General features: G+C 55.9%; 2 protein-coding genes and 1 long non-coding RNA gene across 6 annotated transcripts; all 3 read left to right on the forward strand.

Moving 5' to 3' along the window:
• The first annotated feature begins 2,029 nt into the window (after positions 1-2,029).
• Positions 2,030-8,581, forward strand: LOC122393132 (Down syndrome cell adhesion molecule homolog). 3 transcript variants are annotated; one of them, XR_006258643.1, is made up of 3 exons: positions 2,417-2,575; positions 5,085-7,131; positions 8,120-8,581. XR_006258643.1 is itself a non-coding variant. In XM_043388807.1 (2 exons), exons 1-2 carry the CDS (start codon positions 5,418-5,420, stop codon positions 8,144-8,146), a joined length of 273 nt encoding a protein of 90 aa, XP_043244742.1. In that variant the 5' UTR covers positions 4,874-5,417; the 3' UTR covers positions 8,147-8,581. The 3 variants fall into 3 exon arrangements, 1 of the variants encoding a protein (XP_043244742.1); XR_006258642.1 differs by lacking the exons at positions 2,417-2,575; positions 5,085-7,131 and adding an exon at positions 2,030-2,342; XM_043388807.1 differs by lacking the exon at positions 2,417-2,575 and having other exon boundaries at positions 4,874-5,663.
• Positions 8,582-8,650: 69 nt separating this feature from the next.
• Positions 8,651-13,392, forward strand: LOC122393128 (uncharacterized protein K02A2.6-like). Its single transcript, XM_043388799.1, has 4 exons — positions 8,651-8,834; positions 9,089-9,404; positions 9,624-10,219; positions 10,511-13,392. The coding sequence occupies exons 1-4, from the start codon at positions 8,651-8,653 to the stop codon at positions 13,390-13,392; spliced, it is 3,978 nt and encodes a 1,325-aa protein (XP_043244734.1).
• A 2,163-nt stretch (positions 13,393-15,555) lies between these two features.
• Positions 15,556-20,922, forward strand: LOC122393133. 2 transcript variants are annotated; one of them, XR_006258645.1, is made up of 3 exons: positions 15,579-15,965; positions 19,040-19,117; positions 19,479-20,922. It is a non-coding gene; the product is annotated as an uncharacterized LOC122393133 (long non-coding RNA). The 2 variants fall into 2 exon arrangements; XR_006258644.1 differs by lacking the exon at positions 19,040-19,117 and having other exon boundaries at positions 15,556-15,965.
• Positions 20,923-22,740: the final 1,818 nt, after the last annotated feature.

The following is a 22,740-nucleotide window of genomic DNA, read 5'->3' on the forward strand; positions in this document are numbered from 1 at the left end:
ACTGAAAACTTCTGGCATTGGTGCCACTTACATAGAGCTATTGTGGCTGCCTGTATTGTACCTATTGTACCTATATTAATTAAAGATAAGCCACACACAGGCAACGCCCATTTAAGGTGGTCCTCATTCACCCCCACTCACACATGTGACTTTGTAAACAATGGGTACATGGCAATAGCCTTTACTGTCTAAAATAAAAGAAAATCTGGGAAAGCCCTAAAATTGAACAGTCAAAAATAGAAACAACAAAAATAAAGGCAGTCTGGCCTAAAAAATCATGATAAAAAGACGGAGTAAAGTCGCCTTAGAATCATTAAATATGTCGTAAGCATGGGCGCCGCCACCGGGGGGGACGGGGGGGACGCGTCCCCCCACTCTCAGAATGGAAGGGGGACGTCCCCCCCAAACTCATTACGGAGCGAGCGAAGCGAGCGTAGTCTTTTGGGAAATTTCTGAGTATGAGCGGCCGGCCGGCCGTGGTCACGCTTTTGCGAGACTTATGTCTCAGGAACCACTTGACTGATTTACATGCGGTAATTTTTGTAGGGTACCTTCATTCCTTCTAACAAGTATTGAACTATTCTCGATGCATGTGGGTGACCCATTATGCACCCGCCACGTGAAAAACGAAGAGGTGTCAGTTTTGTTACAATTGCAATAGGTATCTCGGTAACATACTGGGCCGATTGCGCTGAAAGGTGGCATGTAGGTAGGTAGGCACCCACCAGGCAATGCATATCCATGACCATGTGCCAAAGTTGGGGTGCTGCTGCACGTGCGCACGTGCAGGGGTCGATTCCAGATCTCGAGAACGGCTGAACCCATTGTGCTGAAAGTTGACACATGGTTAGGGACCGGTTATTAGGGTGCCGTGCAAAAGTCAGGTGGGACCTACTTTGCACGTGCGCACGTGCAGGGTGCCGCTTACAGATCTCGAGAACGGCTAGGCCGATTGCGCTCAAATTTGGCACATCGTTAGAAACCGGTTAGTAGTGTGCAGTGCACAAGTTGGTTGGAGGTACCCCCTCACAATTTCGTACGTGCAAGGCCCACCCCCTCGCTCGCTCCGTTGGTCGCCCCAAAAGGCGTTTTACTGGTTGTTTTCCTACTCGAAATTTGATTAGGCCCTTCGGTCCAATGAGACCATTTCAGAGCCGGAAGGATGAAAGAATTAGTGGGAGAAATTGGTCTGGGCAGCCACCCCAGTGAGCCACTTGGGCTGAACTCGACCAATTGAACAGGCAGCCCAGCCCACTGGCACTCACTGTACCCGGCAACGGACTATAGCTCCAGTGGAGTCATTCCCGCATGGGATAGAGTTGCCCTCCAGCCCGGAGCAGGGGATCGCGGCGTGGAGGAGAAGGATTTGACTGTCCTGAGGATGGAAGCGATGGAACGGTGCCGAATCTGAGAGGGTCCAGGAGGTTTAGATACTCAGTATGTGGGGTATGGGCCTACATGCATTGGTCTGACCCCTGCCACCTCGGCCAACAAAACTCCAGCTCTTATCCGACCTGTCATCGCGGAACTGCCGATTTTTGATATCGTGATCAACGTGTGTCGTATAACACGACTGGCCGAAAACGGGCATAATATATTTCGTCTAACCAGCCAAGAGCATGACTTTAAACCAATCCGACCTCGGAGTCAAAATCTGAACAATTTCGAAGACCTCAACTCCGACTCTGGCCAAAACTAGCCGCGTTTACATAGGGCTAGTTGCCAGATAGTGGAATTTCCACTAACAGAGGGTTCACAAGAAATACGCCATGGCCAATATCCTGGACGCAATTCGGTGTGCAGACGAAAATATGCATGTGAGTGCTAGAAATTCGTAAATTACATTATTTCATTGACTTTTTTGTTAAAAACACGTGATGACAAGCTCAACAAATCTATTCATGGTGGCTTACGTGGCAAATTGGCTTTCCTTTGTGGGATAATGCCATTTTCATTAGCTCTACTTTGATTAGCGTATGACAGGTGTTCGTGTAAAATAAGCAATTTTACCTATTTCCTTTATCAGTTTGGTAGCTGAAACAGCTACCAATTTACTTCCACTATGACAGTTTCCAGTAACATATGCTACTGATTGGCTAATATTAGCCAATCAGATCTCTGGAGTTCCCCGCAGTGCGTTACAACTATGACGCGGCAAAGACATATTTGGACATATCATTTCTATGTTGATATGCCTATCTACACTGCATATTGGCCTTGCGTGGATGTCATCAAGTGAAATGTTTTGGCCTAAGGTCAGTGAGACGCTAGTCGCTACTCTTCTATACGCTATGCCCTTTTTCAATATGAAAACGGTGTCGTGTTCTGACTGCAGGCAACTGGTAAGTTTGTGCAGGTCTCACGTAAATAGGGTGTGGGGCGAGAGCGCTCTATTGCTTTTCGATCCAGCAGGCAAGGATTTTGTTTTTTTTTTTTTGTAAGGGAGTATAAGTTGAAGTCACAAATTTATTTAAGAGTTAGTACAGTTGTTTTGGTTTAAAAGTTGGTGCATTTGCCTTGTCAAGGGTATGGAACCTCAATATATTGCTAAGTCATATTTCCAGGATGTTGATAGGTATGTTTGGAAAAAGATGTTTTGATAATGTCGAGAAATGTAGCAAGGACATTCCTATCTTCCAATCAGTTGCTCGCTACAGTTTCATGATTTTAAGGTGTGCATGAAATAATGAGAAAAGGTAAAAACAAAAATATGAACAAAAATTTTGTTAATTCTTGATGCATGATAGAAAAAGTAATTTTCTTTCGTTGATTAAAGCAAGGCTTGCGACTGAACCATAATGTGCATTGACTGCTGCGCAGTGTCCCAAAATTTGTAGATGTGGGTGGGAAACGACATAGAAATGCAAAAAGCATTTTCCACTCTCACCTCCAGTTTTCAAGCTCAATTTTCCACTCCCAATTCCACCGAGAAGGAGCAATTGTAGATAGATTAATGTTTTTGATCATTTTCCCACTATTCTTGGGCCTTACCTGACCGACAATTTTTCACTTTCATCCTTTTTTTTGGTCAGCAATTTTCCCCTCTGACACCCAAAATATGATTTTGGTACACTGCAGTGCTCCGAGTACCTACAAAACCAACAGCATGATGAATGGCTGAATTCTGCCCGAGTGGCTGCATTACCTAGTTGTTTTTTCAATTCACCACACTCCTCTGTATTATGCAGGCATGGGAGTTATTTCAGAATTAAAATTAATATTCAATATATCTTGTTTATGAGACTCCTCACGGGCCAGACTGGAAAACATCCATACACTACGCCGGACGCCCGTGAGACCATTTTGCGCCGAAATTTCTGAGTGATTTGCGCCAAAAATTAGGTGCCTATTTGTGCGAAAATCAAGCCCTTTTCATATAAAGCACATGTGCTCATATACTGATCAAGGCTATATCAACCAGGCAGAGTGTTTCGGGGCTTTGTACGCTATCCCATGTTTGAGCGTCCGAATTAGTTTTTATTTCCACGTAAACCCAATACTTCGACGGGAGCCAGCGAGGGCCCGGCAGCGGAGCAGCACGTGCTCCGGCACATCAGCCTCTTCTCGGCTCACGGTGCAGAGCGCCGCTGGGCACCGCTTGTCTGGGCACTGCTGGCACGCGGCGGAGTGGAGACAGCCGATTCGGTGCCGTATTGGAGCGAGCGGCCCCGGTGGCCCGCCCTCATCTGGTGCACCGAAATGGCATCCTCTCGGTCCTCTCCGGGGAGAGGGGAGCGGCGGCGTGCTCCCGAGGAGTGGCTTGAATAGTGATTCTGAGCAGTTGTCGCGCCACTGATGCGAGGCCGGACAATGAACCGCCCTGGTCAGCGATCGGGCGTTTGAGGGCAGGGCGGCCGCCAGTTTTGCCAGATCGTCCACGCTCTCATTCCCCTCGATACTGCAGTGGGCAGGAACCCACTGCTATTGCTTAACGACGCTTGGCGACGTTCAACAAGGTTTTCCATGCCTATCTCTACGCCGAAGGTTGAGGCCTCACCTGGGCGGCCGTTCCTCCGCTGAGTAGACTCAGGGCGGCTTGCCAGTTCGAGCACGCGACGACCGGGGCGGGGACGTGTCGTCCCGAAACCTCTCCAGAGCCGCCCGCGGGGTGAATCTGCTGCTAGATTGACCACCGTACCGCATAAATTCGGTGACTGTCTTTCGCCAAAAATTTATGCGACCGCCCTGCACCGAAAAATTCTTCCGCCGCCATGCGCTGAATTCGGCGCATGCGAAGTTACGCCAGACGTGCGCTTAAATTTTCGGCGCAATCCCGCCACTACGCCGGACATATTCGGCATAACGTGTATTTTTCCAGTCTGGCTCACCGGTATGGATATGGCTGCTGGCAGGCTGTAGCCGGCCTTTGTCAGTAAGGGATTGGCTATGCATGGTTCTGTGCGTACATATGATTTCAGACCAAATTCTGCCCTAGCCCAGTATGCGCGCTTAGAATGTGGAGGGCATGCCAACATGTTCCTCTCAGCGGGGACTATGTCCTTGTGAACCCTTCCATTCAGAAGATTCAGAGCAAATTGATAACATAAATCCTTGGCTGGAGTGGTTGCTGGGGTGCTAAGACTTAAAATATGCGCTAATGTCAGGTGTCAGCCAGTAGCGGCGGAACACCTTCAATTAGGGGGGGGGGGGGCACTGCCGACTTTTGGTCCCAGTCCCATTCTTTCCATGCAACGCCCATAGGGCTAATGTTAAAATGCCAAAGCCAAAGGGGGGCACGGCACGGTGCCCCGGTGCCCTCCTCGTTCCGCCGCCCATGGTGTCAGCTCAAGCTACAGAGCTGCCATTCCAGCTGTTCTAAACCCCATAATAAAGGTGGTATTTCTCCTGACAGCTGAATCCTTTCCAGTGACAGCTGATCCTCGCCATCTGATCCTCCCCAAAGACAGCTGACACTCCCTGGTGGGGGATGACCTTGCCCGGTGGCTGGTGGCAGCGAACCCTTCCCAGTGATAGCTGACCTTCCCCGGTGGGAGGTCACAGCTAACCCCTCCGACGGATCACCCTCCCGGTTCTGAGCCCCGGCGTCACTGCCTCCCATTGACAGACTTTTCTGGCGGCAGCAGAAAAGTACTCCAGCCCAGCAGACTCCAGCCGAGCCGCACCCAGTGACGGCCGACGCCGAGCGGCCGGTCGGCGCTCCAGACGGGCCGCGCCGCCGGCCAGCCCACCGCCAGGCACTGCACCAGTAGCGGCCGCGCCTGCCCGGCCAGTACCCGGGCCGCGCACACTGCGGCTGACGTGCAGCCCGCCGCCGCCGCAGTCGCCGACCCACGGACGGATACACGGCCACCTACGTCCGGCTGGCCGACCAGACCACCCTGACCAGGTCTATCCGCCGACCGGAGCTGGTGCTGCTCCTCAAACACCTGCGGCCCAACACGGCATACTCAGTTCCGATGAGCGCCTGTAACCGAGCCGGCCAGGGTCCTGCCAGCTCGCCCGTCACCGCCACCACAGAGGAGGGAGTGCCGGAGGTGGCGCCGCGTCAGCTGACCTGCCGGGTCGTGTCACCCTCCTCCATCGGTCTCAGCTGCCTGTGGCTGGCCGGCGGCGCGTGCTGGCGGCGCGAGGGCCAGTTCCCGGCCGACCTGGACGTGGCCGAGTTGTGCAGTCTGCTGCCGGTCACAGTCTACCAGCTGTTGGTGAGCGCCCACAGCGCGGCCGGCACCACAGAGTCTACCACCCGGCTGGCCATCCACGCCGCAGACGGAGCAATGATATCTCCGCTGCCGCCGCCAGAAAAGTCTGTCAATGGGAGGCAGTGACGCCGGGGCTCAGAACCGGGAGGGCGATCCGTCGGAGCGGTTAGCTGTGAACTGGCCACAGCCGGGTAGAGCCCACCGTACTCCCGGGACACCTGCTGAATCGTCAGCTGACTAGTGACGTCCTTGACTCCAGAGGTGCTGTCTTGGACGTGGAACCTGCCGCCCAGCTGGTCGGCGCCGACGCCGTCCCTCGTCCAGGTGACAGCCGGCGGCGGTGACGCGGTGGCCGCACAGGTGAATGAGACCGCAGTGTCCACCACCGGCTGCACCGTCTGCTGAACCAGCGACAACAGCAGCCGAGCCGGCAACGCTCCGATCCTGACCTGGGTGGTGGCGAGGTCATCGGTCACGTGACACTGGTACATGCCGGCCACGGACGGGTTGCCGCCGGTCAGCTGCAGAGCCGGCCGGCTGGCGGCGGCGGGCAGACGGCGGCCGTCCTTGAGCCAGATGATGTCGCCGGCTGCCAGGGGCGGCGTCACGTGACAGGTCAGCAGAGCGGGCTGTCTGGTGGTCACCAGCAGCTGACTGGGTTCGATGACAGCGCGGCGTGTCACTGTCACCTCCAGTCGCGTGTTCCGCGCCGCGCTGCCCACCTCCGAGCTCGGCGATCTCGGCATACGCCCGCGTCCCCTGACCTGATCCGGCGTACCACCAGCTGCTGGCCACTGACCTCGACATGACCAGAGTGGAGCAGCGGCGTCAGCTCAGCGCCACGCACCTGTTGTTGTTGTTGTTGTTGTGGTTCCCTCCAGCCGCGTTACCGCGGTGTAGCCGTGCGGCTCTGGAGGTCCCTCACGGCGGCCGCCAGGGCCGCCACCTCTCCGTCGTCGCAGACGTCTTCCGGGCTCGGGAAAATCGTCCCGTACCTCCGGAGACGCCAGCCCATGAGGGCTGGGCACCGGAAGAAGAGGTGCCGGTACGTGTCGGCCTCCTCCCGGCACACGGTGCACCGGCCCGCCGTACAGTCGGTGTCAGGGCACTGGCGGCAATCGTCGGAAGAGTTCCGTCCAACCCGGTGGAGGTATTGGCGGGAGCCCGACCAGTGGCCCGCGCGGAGTTGGTGGACGTCGACGGCCGACGATCTGTCCCTCGCCGCGACCGGTGGCCGCAGCCGGTTCCCCATCAGGGTCCTGTACCAGCCCTCCGGCCAGGCGGCGGTGGTGGGGTCGCGGGCCAATCTGACGGCCGCACGGTGGGCGGTAGCGACGTCAACCGGGACCGCCGCCTGGGGGAGCGCGGCCGCCTCCTTGGCGATCTGGTCGGCGCGATCGTTACCGTCGACGCCGCGCCGGCGGGCCGGCGCTGCGGGCCACCGTGCGCAGCGTCACACACTGGCGGTGTGGTAGGTGACATCCCATCGTCGCCGCGTCCCATCTCAGAGTGTAAAACATAGTGTTATGCCACTATTATTGATGCTCATTGCTCAGTACGATACAGATAATGGCACATAGATAGCATCATCAACTAGGAAAGCATTATTAGTCACCTGTCTTGTGCTCTGTCGACGATTGATCGTGCCACACAGTACAGTCAGTCTTTAAAAGTACCGCCGTATCGGTGCGGTGGATTTCCGACGGAGGAAAGGCTGTTTGATTTTAGAGTAGCCGGACCAGTGGACCTGGGGATGGATAAAGGCTCACTTTGGCTCAGTGACTCTCAACTTTAGCAGCCTTTCCTCGATCGGGCTTGATGGATCCACCGCACCGATGCGCGGTGCTTGGGATGTACATACAGTACATTGGCAAAAGCGTGTAGATACTATTGAGCAGCCTGAACGCCTAAAGAGACCCTCCCACCTTCAAAAAAGTTAATGAATTGGCATAAAAGTGATGTCCAATGGATGAGAGTGAGCAAAAAGGAATATCTACTGGTGTACATTAATTTCCATCGAAAAATATTCAATGTTTTTTTATAGATATTACACTTATTATTTATTTCCCGGGGCCTACGCTGTTCATACGAAGTCATTGGGAAACAGTTATTTGGTATTTTAAAAGTGCGACCGATGTTGCGCGCAAAGTAGCATATACCACCACTGCTTCTTGAAGATGTTAGGATGTACAAAACTATGGTCCTTTTAAAGAAGATAATGTATTTTACTTGACGAGAATGCTGCAAAAATTCCTCCAATAATAATAACCGGTAATTACTTCTATGATATACGTATGAAGGTACCTATTTTGCAACTGTGTCAAAGCACAAAAGAACAGCATTCTGACAGCTCACTGTGTTATGTTGAAATGGCAAGTTTGGTTAAACTTGGTCAAGTTTGGTTAAACTTGGTCAGTGCTGAACTTTGATTTTAATTGCTAATTGTTTTTTCATTTCAGAGTGTTAATGGAAACAGACGACGCTGAGCTGGGGCCGGACGCAGCAGGCGACGGACGCTGTAGTGTGCTGGGCAAAATAGTCCAAGATGCTGGTAGCGGGTGAAATACGCAGCTGCTCGTCGTCTCCAAGAGCGCCGCGGACGCCGTGGACTGCGCCATCAAAGTCGACGGAAAGTCGGTTCCAGCAGCCGACCGTCTCAAACTACTCGGAGCTGTTGTGTTCGGGTATAGGGGGTGTAGACTTGGACCGCCTCTGCGGCCCCACCTCTGTGTGCCTGGGAGCGCCCCTGCCGGCGCTCAGCTGTCCGTGCGCGCCAAGCGGCGTGAGTGGCGCACGGGACGAAAACTGACGCTCGCCATACTTGTTTAGTTTTTGGAAGACTCTCTCGGCCCATTCGCACCGGCAGTAAATAAATCGCGTTTCTCTTAAGCTCTCTCTCACTCGAACCGTGAATTACGAACATAACATGGCGCGGTCAGTAGATGGTTCCGTGCGAGTGATTAGTGTATAGCGCGCCGTGATCTGTGACGATGAGTGACATTGAGAAACTGACGCAGCTGCTCCTGCAGCAGGCGGAGCTGTCGGCGCAGCGGGAGCGAGACTCAGCGCAGCGCGAGGAGCGGCTCACTCAGATGGTGGAGCGACTGTCGCCGACCGACAGCCACCCGCTACCGTCGCTGCCGACGATGCCTCGGCGGCGACAGCCGCCCGGACGTCGGCTGCCGCCCCGCCCGTGCGCCTGCCTGCTGCTGCAACGCCGGCGCCTCAGCTGTCGTCCTCCACATCCCTGCGCGACTTCGCTGTATGGAGGGAGAAGCTGGACGGGTACATGCTTCTGACCGGCGCGTCCGCGCTGCCCGTCACTGCCCAGAGAGCTGCCCTTCTCAGTCTTCTCGACGAAGATTGGCACCGGGTGCTGCGCTATGGACTGACGATAGCGGACGACTCTCCCCTCTCCGCGGTGGTAGACGCAATGGAGAGTCATCTCCGTAAGCAGCGCAGTGTCCTGGTCGACCGCCGTGCGTTCTACGCCCGTGTCCAGGAGCAGGGCGAGAATTTTGAGGAGTTTCTGTGCGAAGTGAAGGAGCTCGCGGCATTTTGCGACTTTTGCACACACTGTTACGACTCACGCCTGCGTGACAAGATTGTGTGTGGCCTGCGGGACGAGGAGACGGTGAAGCGTCTGTTGGAGGATCCGGGGCTGGACCTCAAGAAGACGGTGGACATCTGCCGTGCGTCAGAGAACGCCCGGGCTACCTGCTCCGACCTCCGCTCACCGACGGCGTCAGTGAGCCGTCTGTCGGCATACCGCCGTTCAAGGTCGCGCGATGCGCGCCCCGCGGCCCAACCCGGCGGGCGTTCCGCGGGTACGGCCGGCGTGCGCCGCCCCCAGGCGCGCCCCGCGGCCCAACCTGGCGGGCGCTCCGCGGGCGCGGCCGGCGCGCGCTGCTGCCGCTGCGGGCGGGCCGCCCACGCAGACCCGGCGGCGTGCCGCGCTACTAGCGCCATCTGCAACTCGTGTGGCCAGCGCGGCCACTTTGCAGTGGTGTGCGCCCAGGTGGCGCGCGAGAGCGCCGCTGCCCCCGCCGAGCGCGCAGCACCGGAGCGCGCGCGGCCCGCGGTGAGGCAGCCGTCAGAGCCGCGCATCTGCCGTGTCATCAGAGACGTCTACGTGAACGGCATCTCGACGCGGCCGACTCCCACTGTGACTGTCCGACTGTCTACGCCGGCTGGTGTGTTCACCGTGCCGGCCCGGGCCGACTCCGGCGCCGAGGCGACAGTCATCGGAGAAGACAGCCTGTCTTCCATCTGCGTGGAACCAGCGCAGTTGGAGCCCTGCATCGGCCAGCCATTTTCAGCAGTAGGGAAACAGCCGCTCACCTGTGTCGGGTCGTTCCGGGCTACTCTGGAGCTGGGCGACCGATCGACCACCGCTGCCGTGTTCGTCATCAGGGAGCTGACTGGCCTGCTACTCAGCTGGTTCGACTGTGTGGCGCTGGGGATTCTGCCGAGGGATTTTCCGGCACAGATCCGGTCCGTCGAGGACGCACCGCGCCCTGCTGATGACGTCACGGCCTCTGTTGACGTCACATCCGCTGGTGACGTCACACCCTCTAATGACGTCACACCGTCTGCACCGCCGGCCGCTGCCGGCTCCGCTCGTAGCGCCAGCGGCCGCTCGGCCCCGTATGAGGCGCCGCGTGACAGGCCCTGTCCGGCCACCGGGACCGAGACGGGCGCGCCGGCGCCGCCGGCCGATGGACCCGGCCCGGCCGCCGGCCTCAGCGGTCCGCTGCCGGCCTGGGACAGCGACTCAGACCCACCGGAGGCGGTCCGTGCAGCTCATGCAGCCGCTCTGGTGGAGTGTTTCCCGCGTGTGTTCGGGCAAGATTCGACTCTTCGAGTCATGGACGGCGGTCCGATGACGATCGAACTCCGGCCCGACGCGTGTCCGACGTCGGTCACCGCTGCGAGACCGATCCCCTTCGCCTGGCGTGCCGAGGTAAAGGCGCAGCTGGACGACCTGCTGGACCGCGGCGTCATCGTCCCTGTGGACTACCCGACGGAATGGTGCCATCCCATTTCGTGCGTGCCGAAGAACCCGTCCGGGTTTCGACTCTGCGTGGACCTGACGGGACTCAACCGGTACGTGAATCGACCCACGTACCCCTGCCGGTCTCCTCACGATGCCGTGACGAGTCTGCCCGCCGGGCACCGGTGGATGTCGACTCTGGACGCCAAGATGGGCTACTTCCAGGTGCCGCTCGCTGAGTCAAGTCAGGACCTCACCTGCTTCATCACGCCGTGGGGCAGGTTCAAGTTCGTCCGCTGTCCGATGGGATGCAGTGCGTCTGGAGACGAGTACAACCGGCGCGGCGATGCCGCGCTCGGCGACATCCCAAACTGTGTCAAGATTGTCGACGACATCCTGGCCGTGGCACAGACGTACCGGCAGCACCTGCAGCAGGTGATCGAAATCCTCCGGCGCTGTGACGACCGAGGAATCACGCTGAACCCGCTGAAGTTCAAGTTCGCCCAGAATGAGGTCAAATTCTGCGGCTACAAGATCACCCCGGCCGGCTACACCACCGACAATGAAAAGGCGCGCGCCATCGCTGATTTCCCGAGACCGGAGAACGTCACCGACCTGCGGTCCTTCATGGGTCTGGTGAATCAGCTGAGCGGCCTCACACCGGAGCTGGCTGGCTCGACTCAGGCCTTCAGAGACCTCCTCAAGTCGCGCCGGGTCTGGCGCTGGACTGAGCAGCACGAGGCAGCGTTTCTGCACACCAAGATTGTGCTGTCGTCACCGCCGGTGATGGCATTCTTCGACCCCCAGCTGCCGACCGTGCTACAGACGGACGCTGCTAAAACCCGAGGACTGGGTTTTGCACTGCTCCAGAGGCACGGAGAGGACTGGCGTGTGGTCCAGTATGGTTCACGGTTCCTGACCGATACCGAGAGCCGATATGCTGTAATCGAGCTGGAGCTGGCTGCTGTACTCTGGGCCTGCAAGAAGTGCCATGTCTACCTGGCTGGCATGCCCCACTTCGACCTGGTGGTCGACCACCGACCGCTGGTGACCATCCTAAACTACAAGCAGCTCAACTCGATCGACAACCCGCGTCTGCAGCGGATGAGAGAGAAGTTGTTGGCCTACAGCTTCACCACCAGCTGGCAGAAGGGATCGAGTCACGTGATCCCAGACGCGCTCTCGCGAGCGCCCACCAGCGACCCCGCCGCTGATGACGACGGAGCGGTGGACACCGAGGACGACCCGCTGCACGCCAGCGTCATTGCCGCGCTGCAGGCCTCCGCTCGATCGGAGGAGGGCGCCCAGCTGGCTCCGCTGGTCGACTCCACACTGGAGAGAGTCCGCGCCGCCGCGGAGCGCGACACCGAGTACCAGACTCTCAGCGAGCTGATCCTGGCCGGATTCCCAGAGAACCGGCACGAGACGCCCCCTGCAGTACGAGCGTACTGGGGCGTGCGCCATCAGCTGGCCATCGACGACGGACTGGTGGTCTACGGCGCTCGACTGGTCATCCCGTCCGCCCTCCGACGCGGTGTGCTGGAGAAACTCCACGAGTCACACCAGGGCGTTGATAGGACCAAGCGCCGTGCTCGGCTCAGTGTGTACTGGCCGGGCATCGACAAGCAGATTGCTGACACTGTCGCCGCCTGCGCTCAGTGCCGTCAGCGCCTGCCCAGCCACGCCCGGGAGCCGATGTGGCAGGAGGACGGCGCACCGACACGCGTCTTCGAGTCGGTCTCGGCCGACTACTTCTCCGCTGGAGGACGCACGTACCTGGTGTATGTGGACCGCCTGTCCGGGTGGCCGTACGTCACTGTGTGTCCCCGCACCGCCTCGGCGGACCATCTGACGCGGCAGCTCCGACTGATGTTCTCGCAGACGGGCGTCCCGACCGTGTTCCGGTCAGACGGCGGACCCCAGTTTGCATCAGGCACGCTCCGCCGGTTCCTCCAGCGCTGGGACGTACGGCATGAGATGTCGTCACCGCACTACCCGCGCGCTAACGGGCACGCGGAGGCCTGCGTGAAGACAGCGAAGAAGCTGGTGCTGGCTGCGTCCTCATCGGGCCGGCTCGACCAGGACCAACTGGACCGAAGTCTGCTCGAACTCCGTAACACGCCCCGAGCAGACGGACGGTCGCCGGCACAGGTGCTGTTTGGTCACCCGCTTCGCTCTGGTGTTCCCACGCACCACCGCGCCTTCGCTCCTGAGTGGCAGCGAGCAGCCGCTGTCTGTGAAGAAAAGGCTGCCGAGCTCCAGGAGCAGGTGGTCAGACGCTACGACGAGAGCACGCGCCGGCTGTCACCGCTCAAGATCGGCAGCCGGGTCGACCTTCAAGACCCCGCCACCGGCCGATGGAACCGGATCGGAGTGATCGTGGGCGTCGGTCAGAGGCGCACGTACCTCGTCAAGACCGCCAGTGGCAGGGTCCTGTGGCGGAACCGCCGCTACCTGCGCCCATACCGGCCCCTTCTGACAGAGCCCACCCCGCCTGTGGCTCCGTCCGCCCCGCGCGCGCCCCAGCGGCCGCCGCCGCCGCCGCCAGAGAGCACCGCGGTCGCCGCCGAGCGGGCGGTCCGACCCGCTGCTAGTGCGCCGGTTGTGTGCCGCTCGCCGCCGGTGCGGTCACCCGAGGTGGAGACGGCCGCCGCCGCTCTCCCGCGTCGTTCTCGACGGCAGCGCCGCGCTCCTGGTCGGCTCCGAGTTCAATGGGGTGCGACCTCGTATGAGGAGTGATTGTGAGACAACGTCGTGGAGTGTTGTGTTTTTGTGTGTTTTTGACGACTGTTGTCTCGAGGGGGGATGTTGTGTTCGGGTATAGGGGGTGTAGACTTGGACCGCCTCTGCGGCCCCACCTCTGTGTGCCTGGGAGCGCCCCTGCCGGCGCTCAGCTGTCCGTGCGCGCCAAGCGGCGTGAGTGGCGCACGGGACGAAAACTGACGCTCGCCATACTTGTTTAGTTTTTGGAAGACTCTCTCGGCCCATTCGCACCGGCAGTAAATAAATCGCGTTTCTCTTAAGCTCTCTCTCACTCGAACCGTGAATTACGAACATAACAGGAGCCACCCCCTCAACCTGCTCCTTCACGTCGGGGCCCATTGCCGCAGTCTCCGCTCCCGAGTGTGCCCCGGATCCAGCAGCTTCGCAAGCTGACAGCGCGGGGCTGGGGACTAGAGGAACGACAGCTCTGCGCTGTAGCGTCTGGATACGTCCGTGGAGTGCTGGTGCACGCGGCCGCCACCTGGCTCCTGGTGACGCCACAATCCCACGTGGAACTTCTCCAGAGGGAGATGCAGGCGGTTACCCGTATATCACCGGCTGCCCCTTGTTTACCCCAGCCCACGCAGTGATGGCGGAGGCCGAACTGATGCCGGTGCCCGCTGGCCGCCCGGCGAGACGTGCTGGTAGCGAAGCTCTTCGCCAAGGCGCACGCGCTCCCCGAGGGCAAGCCCTCAGGACTATCGCGGAAGATGGGCCGCCCAGCCGACTGAAGTCGGTGACGGGCTGGCGTGGGGTGGGGCACGAAACCTGGCGAGCGGCTGGGATCGCCCTGCTGCTCGACCCCCTGGTTGCATGCCAGCGCGCCGCCGTGGGAGGTGGCCGCCTTCCCAGACTTCACCTTCAGGCTGGACATCGGGACACTGCAGCGCGACGCCTCGGCTGATGAACTACACCTGGCGGCACAGCGACACTTGGCCACCCTCCCCAGCAAGCCATCAGGGTATGAACTGACGCATCGGCGGAAGCGGGAGTCCGCAGCGGAGAAGCCTTCGTGGAGTGTACACGGGTGTGGGAAATGAATGCTAAGTGTATCCAAATTGAAGGCACTGCTCTCGAAGGATATAAATACTGAACAGCTTTGGATTGTTTGTATTCCAAATGTTTACTTTCAGGACGAGTACTCCTTGTCATTCGGTCGTCAACTCCTCTCTCCGACGCCGGCTTAGCGCAGGCACGTATAACCTAAAATTTGGCCGGGGGGGGGGGAGCGGAGGAATCCCGTAGAGAGAGCCTCCTACCTACAGAGGGCCCTCTACCCGAGGAGTCAGAGGTGGTCAGACACAGACACTAGCGGCTATTCACAGGAGGCCCCATGTAGTAAATTGAATGACCCCAGGTGGCAGGCGAGTCGGAGAGCCTTGATTGTCCTGACGTGATTTTTTGGGGATTCCCATGAATTTCGTTCGTCTCCGACGTGATTTTGGCCAACGTGGGCCTTCTGCCAGCATGGGCCCTGAAAACCCCTAGGGGGCCGGGGGAGGCGCACCCCGTCCGTCCCCCCTTGGGTACCTACGTCCCCGGTCGGTCCAGCGGCTCCACACGCGCCTACCGACACACAAGAAACTCTTGCCATTATGTTTGCTTCTGACGCAATCATGACAGAATTACGCTCTATTGATATGCATGCTGCCATTGCTTTGGAGTCGGTCTTTTGAATTTCTGCGTTTTTTTCGGATCGGCTCCACTCTCCAGACAGCTGGCTCAGCCTGATCGACCAGAGCGATGCGACACCTATACCAACTTGATACCAACCTACTTGGCGGGGTGGTGAATTCATGAAATGCGAATGCGAAACATGGCAATAGATGGCGGAACGAACAGCATGGGGAAGGCTGGAGTGGGACACGCATTGAGAAATGAAATCCGTCACTTCCCAGATTTCGAACGCATCCTTAGAGTGCATTACTTTTATGTGCTTGCGTTCGGTCTTGGGATTTCTCAGCAGATGTCGCCAACAGCAGAGAGATTGATCTAGAATGTCTCGTTATCGGAAAAGTATGGTAGCTATACGCCAAATGGTTTTTGCGTATAGTTACCATATTACTTCCGATATGACTGTTGACATTACTGCGGATATGACCGAGCAGTGCATTGGCAATATGCCAAGGGCAGTAACATGCCGTCAGTCACGTCAGTCATCGGCCTTGGCTATCTGTAAGAATCTTGGCAGGAATCTTGGCCTTTTCTTGGACCCATAGCGTCGGCCTTCGACCAATCATATCGCCGAATTCGCAGGCAGTGAGAGACAAATACGGCGTGCCGAAGACATATTGGGTGTCTCAAAATCACTGAGAACTCTATAGCTCAAAATTTAAGCCCTGCACTTTTTTAGATCTACCCCGTTGAGTGGCATTTTTGTGAAAATTATGTAAATATATTTATCAGAATAAGGGAGAAGTGTAGGGGGCGGCGGGTGAGGTGCAGAAGAAGAATAAGAAGAAGTTGTACCTATCCAGTAATTTTATCTTGATTTGTGGATTAGACGAAGACTAGATTTTGATAAAGAAATCGACAAACTTGAACTGCAGGTAAGGTGTTGGTTTGTCATGCCGATTGTCTTGAAACCTGTTCCTTTTAAACCTGGGCTTCACCATTTATGCTCCATAGGTATGTGAATTAGCCTTGAGGCAAAATAATCCGGCAGGTGGCTATTTTCTGTTTGTAAAACTGGCCTCAGATGGAGTGCTATCATTTGATCAACCATCACATGATCAGGCAGCAACAAAGTTTGTGGTTTTAGAATCTTGAAAAACTTTCTTGGGAGTGGCACTTGGTAGACATCTGTTTGAGATTCTGCTAGAGCAATAGCGTCGTGCTCAAGCCAGCCAAATTTTAGACTGCCAATTCACAAGAAAAAATGCTTGGTTAATCAGATTTCAGCCTATTAGGTAAGGCATCAATAGGCATTTAATTCAATTCTGGTGGTAAAAATCATGACCATATATTGGCATATCATCAATTTTTAATTTGTTGTGCCGCACTGGCGGATCCAGGGTGTCAGCGCGGGGGGGGCATACCAGGTCACGGAGCCAAACCTAAGGTACCCCCAAATCCTGTTTTCTCATCGGATTTAGGCCACTTATTTTTCGTCATAGCCCTGACACGAGTTTTTTTTCTAAAAAAAAAAAAAACAGAAATTGTAGGACACCTGAACCCCATTGGCAGATCCAGGAGGAGGAGGCTTTTGGGACAAATACCCGGGAAGCGCCAGAAATCGACGAAAATTGGTGGGGCCGGTGGGGCCCTCAGAATGACTGGTGTACCTATAGAGGCGACCCAGGGCCGCCGGTGTGGCACCTTAAGAGGTACTGGCGTGGGACCATCAAAGCTATCGGTGTGGGTTCCCCAGAGGCAGTGGTGTGGGACCCTCAGAGGCACTGGTGCAGGAACCACAAAGGAGCCGGTGTGAGCCCTCTAAGGTGCTGGTGTGAGGCCCTCACATGGACGCCGTTGTGGTGCCTCAGACACTGGTGTGGCGCTAAGCCCACACCATTCACAGATGGCTGTGTGTGGGGCCCTTGGAGTTGTTGGTGCGAAATGCGAATGCTTAATAACCCAGTAGGACCTCTCAGAGACCGACAAAGGGCCCTCAGAGGCCGGTAACGGACCGTATGATGCCAACAATGGGCCTTCACAGGCCGGCAAGTGAGGGCCGGCAGTATCTTCAGGAGCCCTGTGGAGTCCTTAGAGATCGGCATGGTACTCTCAGACGCCGGTGGGGCCCTCAGAGTCACCGGTGTAGGACCTACAGAGTTACCGGTGGCTGACTGCCAGAAGCACTGGTGTGGGGCCCCAGAGGCGCCGGTGTGGGACCCTCAGAGTCACCGGTGTAGGACCTACAGAGTTACCGGTGGCTGACTGCCAGAGGCACTGGTGTGGGGCCCCAGAGGCGCCGGTGTGGGACCCTCAGAGTCGCCGATGTGGGACCTCAGGAGACACTGGTGTGTCAGAGGTGGCGGTGTAGGGCCCTCAGACGTGTCTATGTGGTGCCCTCACAGTCGCCGGTGAAGACTTTCAAAGGCATCGTTGTGGGAGTCCTCACTCCTCAGAGACACATGCATGGGGGCAAGGGGTCTTCAAGAGACCAGCAAGGGCCAGCAGAGGCCTTCAGGAGCCCTGTGGGATCCTGGAGACCGGCGTGGTACTCTCAGGCGTCACTGGGAGCCCTCAGAGTCACCAGTGTGGGGCCCACTGAGTTGCAGGTAGGTAGCCGTCAGATGCGCCTGTGTAAGACCTTCAGAGGCGCCAGTGTGGGGCCCTCAGAGCCGCCGCCGATGTAGGTCCTTAAAAAAGATTGGTGTTAGTCCCTCAGATTGGCGGTGTTGGGCCCTCAAAGGCGCCGGTGTGAGACCCTCAAAGGCGCCGTTATGGGCCCTCAGAGACACTGGTGTGGAGCCGTTCCATGCGGGTATGGGCCAGGACTCTAATTAGAGCTGACGCTTAATAGGTCAGCAAGGTCACTCAGAGGCCAGCACAGGGCCCTCAGAGGCCGGAGTGGGGCCCTTATGGAGATGTGTGATATGTGGCGACCCAGGAGCCCGTTACTCCGTGAGGTGCTCTCACGAGTCCTGCGGGTGTTATCTCAGTCGAAATAAGGCACGCTTGGACCCTGAGCGGCCAATTGGCACTGCAGGGCCTCTCGGGCCCATAGGGCACCATGCATCTAATGAGGCGGCACGCGCCCCTTGTGCCCCCCCCCCCCGGTTACGCTGCACTGGCTGTGGCCATACAGGTAAATCATATTCTAACCGTCCCTATTCCCAAGCATAGGCGGCGGCCGATTCCTGGTTTGCGCAATATGAGTGCCATCGTTAGACAATACGGTCAAAAGGGTTGAAACTTGAAGCGGCATGACTTCCCTGTTGTAAGAACTAAGAAGCAACATACTTTTAGACAAAATAAAGCAATGACAACTAAATTGAGGTTACTAAAACGACTCTGATCACAAAAGTAGTTACATAGGAAGACTTTCTAATCCATGTTTATTTAGTTCCTCGTTATAGGCGTAAGATTTTGAACGGGGGGGGGGGCATACTTGTACTGAATGCCCTCCCCAGGCTCCTGTCGGGGGGGGCATATGCCCCTAATGCCCCCCCCTGGATCCGCCAGTGTGTTGTGGCACACCTTGTTGTATATTGAGGCTTGAAGATGCTCAAGTAAATATTTTTGATGCGTGTGTTGATGAAGGCTAAAGTCCAATGAAAATAAAAAGCAGAAATTATCCTGACCTTCCCTTCCCTACTAACCTCCAACCTCCAACCTATCAGCCTACAAACCACCGTTCAGACTTCATCTACACGCAGGTTTAACATTTTATGATAAAGTAAAAAATGCTCAGCTTGTAATCCAATGCCTTTCAAAACCAATAGGCCTTTTTGGCCTTGCGAATGGTTAACGGAGAGAGAGAGTTACCTAACTCTATCATGTAAAAGCTGCTTTGAGAAAATAGCACTGTGTTTTATCCTGGCTTCATGACTGTCTAACGCTCTTTCAAACACATGGTTGTTTTCTGACAATTGGTGATACAGAGAGGGTCTGCATTAATGTCCAAGTATGGTCATTTAGGATCAATTTTTGGTGCCCTCGTTTTATATTATTCCAGCACTCCAGCAGCCTTACCCCGCGTTCGATGTCTCTCGGATGACGAAGATTCTACGTCGTCCAGCCAATCCCGTCCAAGGTCAGCTGGGGCTCGGCTGTGGTTATGAAACGTGATTGGCCGGACGGCGTAGAATCTTTGCCGTCCGGGAGACATCGAACGCGGGGTTAGTCTCCCCAACTGACATGCGCTGAATTTGTCGCATGTAACTTTACACCTGACGTGCGCCGAAATTTTAGGTGGAACCCTGCCACTACGCCAAATATAAGTTATGGCATGATCACTGCTCAGTTGCGCAGGTTCACCAGAACAGCGTCATGGGTGCAAAATGACCACCGTAGCGCCCGTAAACCCTAATAAACAAAGAAGCAAACATCAGTTGCGCAGTTAATGCCAATTTTCACAATTTTGATTGTCCATTGATATTGTTTGGTCATTTCAGGACTCGTGGCGCTGCTCGCCTCCTCGCCAATGCGAACGCGTTCTCTGAGGACAACCCGCCCAAGGCTAGTATGGCGAAGCCACGCCACCGCGCCGGCTATAGACTCACGGCCTGAAGCGAGTTTGGGCGCGACGGCTGGCGAGCCAAGGCGGCGGAAAGTCGTCTGGCGGAGCTCCCGTCTGAGGCGAGCTTGATCTGGTCAGACAGCTCCGCCACCGATGGTGTGCTAGATGGAGGAGGAGGGGCCACCCCCCCCCTGAACCGCGACATCCGGGAGGTGCGTGTCGCGGCAGGCGCCCTCTGCTCTAGCACGCGCGGCGAGCTATTCGCCCTAAGAGCGGTGTTGGAGGAGCTGTTGACCAAGACTGGTCGCGACACCTCTCTTCCGATAATTATCGTCTGTACCCACTCGATGGCGGCGCTGGCCCTCCTGCGGAGCGGCGCGGCGGCCCAGAGAGCCCCTCTGGCCGCAGACATATGGGGGCTGCTGGCAGCGCTCACCGAGGGGGCCATCCAGTGATAATGCAGTGGGTTCCTGCACACTGCGGGCTTCCGGGCAACGAGCGGATGGACGCCCTCGCGCGCGAGGCTGGCGCCCTATCCCAACGGTAGCGCCGTCCGCCGATCGACTTGGGCAGCACTATCTGCAAGGCAGGCGCGCGCGACGCTGCGCGCGCCTGGCGGCGGAGCTGGCAGGACGGATGACCCTGGCTGCCGCCGTGAGAACCATCCAGAACCGTACGGCTATGCTGCGGCAGCGGCTGAAAGGAACGCAACAACAATAACTACAACAGCAGCTGCTAATGAAAGGGGAAATCATGGAGCCGGATGACCCGGCACATGGCGCTCAGCCAGCTGAGAATGAGAGCAGCTATCAAATCGCCAGCAGGGTGCTGCGGCTGGTAACTGACGACCTTGGTAGAGAGAGCGCCTCCGCTGATGCGGATGAAACTACCCCCTCTCGGGTTTGTTTGACGCCGTCTCCGTCGACTCTTTCGCCTGGGCCGGCTGGCGACCGCGCTACATTTCTTGTGCAGTGACTCGTAACTGTGTTCACCAAACTTTTAAAACTCCCCACGTTAGCATCTTTAAAGAATGTTTTCCTCGTACACTGCTGCAATGTCTTATGTAGGCATGTTGTACAGTCTAAACGAGTGTGGAATGCTTTGTTGTGCTTGTTTTGTATTTCGTTTGCTATTTATCACGGTGACTATAATTTATTTTGACCAACCCTTGCCTTGTTACAATTTTAGTGGATGGTTTCTGAACTGCTGTTTGCATTATAGATGTTGCTAGTGCGTAGACGCCAAAGATTACTTTATACCTATTGACGCGCCAGATAAAGGAGGTGAAGTATTCCTCTGATCTATACCTACGGAATTCCTTTATGTGTGTTTTGTAATCGATATTGGCGGTTTTCTTATGTGATGCGGTGTAGAGCGTGGCTGAGGAAGGCGATGTTTAAAGTTGCTAGTTATTTTTCAATACATTTTTGATCGGACTGTCGTGCTTGCTGTAGGTCGGACTTCCGTTCTTGATGGTGATTGGACGCACGTGCCGGTAGTTCACAACAATGCGGCTTTCGATTATAGTATAGATTTAGATGCATTTAAAGTGTTTGTATACGTAGTCCTGAGTTTCGAGATATTATCCTTGCGGGCTTCTTGCCAACAGATTGTCCACTTCTGTGTCCAGTACTCATCCCACTCACGAGGCTCAGTTGTGTTTGCCAGCCCCTATACGGAAACATTGGCCAGATAACTGACTACTACTGAAATTTTAAGAAGCGTGGGCAGTAGGGCATAACGAACGGTCCTCAGCTTCAGTAGCCGCGGAGGGGGGGGGGGGGGACACCGCCGACTTTTGGTCCCATTCTTTCCATGCAGGCCAAAATCAAAGGGGGGCACGGTGCCCCGGTGCCCTCCCCGTTCCGTCGCCTATGCTCAGGTTATTTCTGACCTGACAGGCTCAGGGAGGATTGCTCTTTGTTGTTTTTCTCCGATGAACCCTCTTGCTGCACACTGGCTGATCCAAAGGATGGAGGGGACGGGGGGGTGCAGACGTATGAAAAAAGAAGACAATGTTCTTTCCCTAGCGCACGAAATCAATTCTTAAATGAAAATTAAACGAATAAGCTTCCGTTAAGAAGCCCCCGTTCCGTATCTTCCGTTCCATTCCACGACTCGTACGTTCCAGTGACTTGCTGCCGTAGCGTCATCTATACCTCGCCCTTACTGCCGGGAAGGCCGCGAGTTGCGACATCTATACTATGTCTAGGCCTGAAGTACCTCTTAGTGTTCTTCCGCCACGATGTATTTATTTTTGTCAATCGGTTTGGTCCTTCTGGCCGGATAGGTCGTCAGAATTATCTGAAGGTGCCTGAAATGTCTCGTTAGTGGAAAAAATGTCTCGTTAGTGGAATTCCACTATCTGGCAACTAGCCCTATGTAAACGCGGCTATTGTCAACTCCGACTGATTCCGGCTCCGACCCCACAGTTCTGCAGTCACACTACAATACATTTTCAGCTTCTAAGAAATAAGCTATACCGTTGACAGGACCACAAAACTTTGAGGCGACTTGACTACTTGACTTGGTGACCTGACCTAAGGTTTTCTGGTAGGTATCAAGCTTGTTAAACGGGCTGCAAAATTTGTATTTTAGAGCAGTTTTGCCTGATGTTTTTTGCCAATTTTCGCGGCGCTTCGCGCCGATTCATGCACAAACCAGACAGAGAGATTGTAACTATACAACGCCTCCTCCCCCACGCGGGTATGCAATATGCATTACCTATGCAATATGCATTACCGATCAGATTAGTGGCATACATCAGCAATTATACCCTGAATGATGAGGCACTAGAGGCTTTGCCATGTCAAAATTGAATCGGACATCAGGTGTGTATATAGGTAGGTACTCGGTGGGAATTCGGTCTACAGCCATTACTTAAAGGAAATACCTAAACTACTTTCCTCAAACCAGTTGTTTTGCCACAGGTTTATGAGTTTTTATGCTTAAAATGGTCAGGAAATAACATAATGAGTATTTGCAAAATGTTTTTTTTTATTATTACATAAGAACCAATTTCCGTCTTTCGTAGAGGCCTTACCTATATTGCAGCGGAAGCTGATTAAGCGTTGACCAATCAGATTAGGTACGTAGTTCAAACCAGCTGAATGCTGATTGGCTGGCATTTTTCCGTAAGGGAATGGATTCCTCGGTAAGGGAATGACAAAGTGTAATAATGGGAATGACTTCAGTCT

The sequence above is a fragment of the Amphibalanus amphitrite genome, unplaced genomic scaffold (genome assembly GCF_019059575.1).
Source record: "Amphibalanus amphitrite isolate SeventyFive unplaced genomic scaffold, NRLGWU_Aamphi_draft 000517F_arrow, whole genome shotgun sequence".
NCBI lineage: Eukaryota > Metazoa > Arthropoda > Thecostraca > Balanomorpha > Balanidae > Amphibalanus > Amphibalanus amphitrite.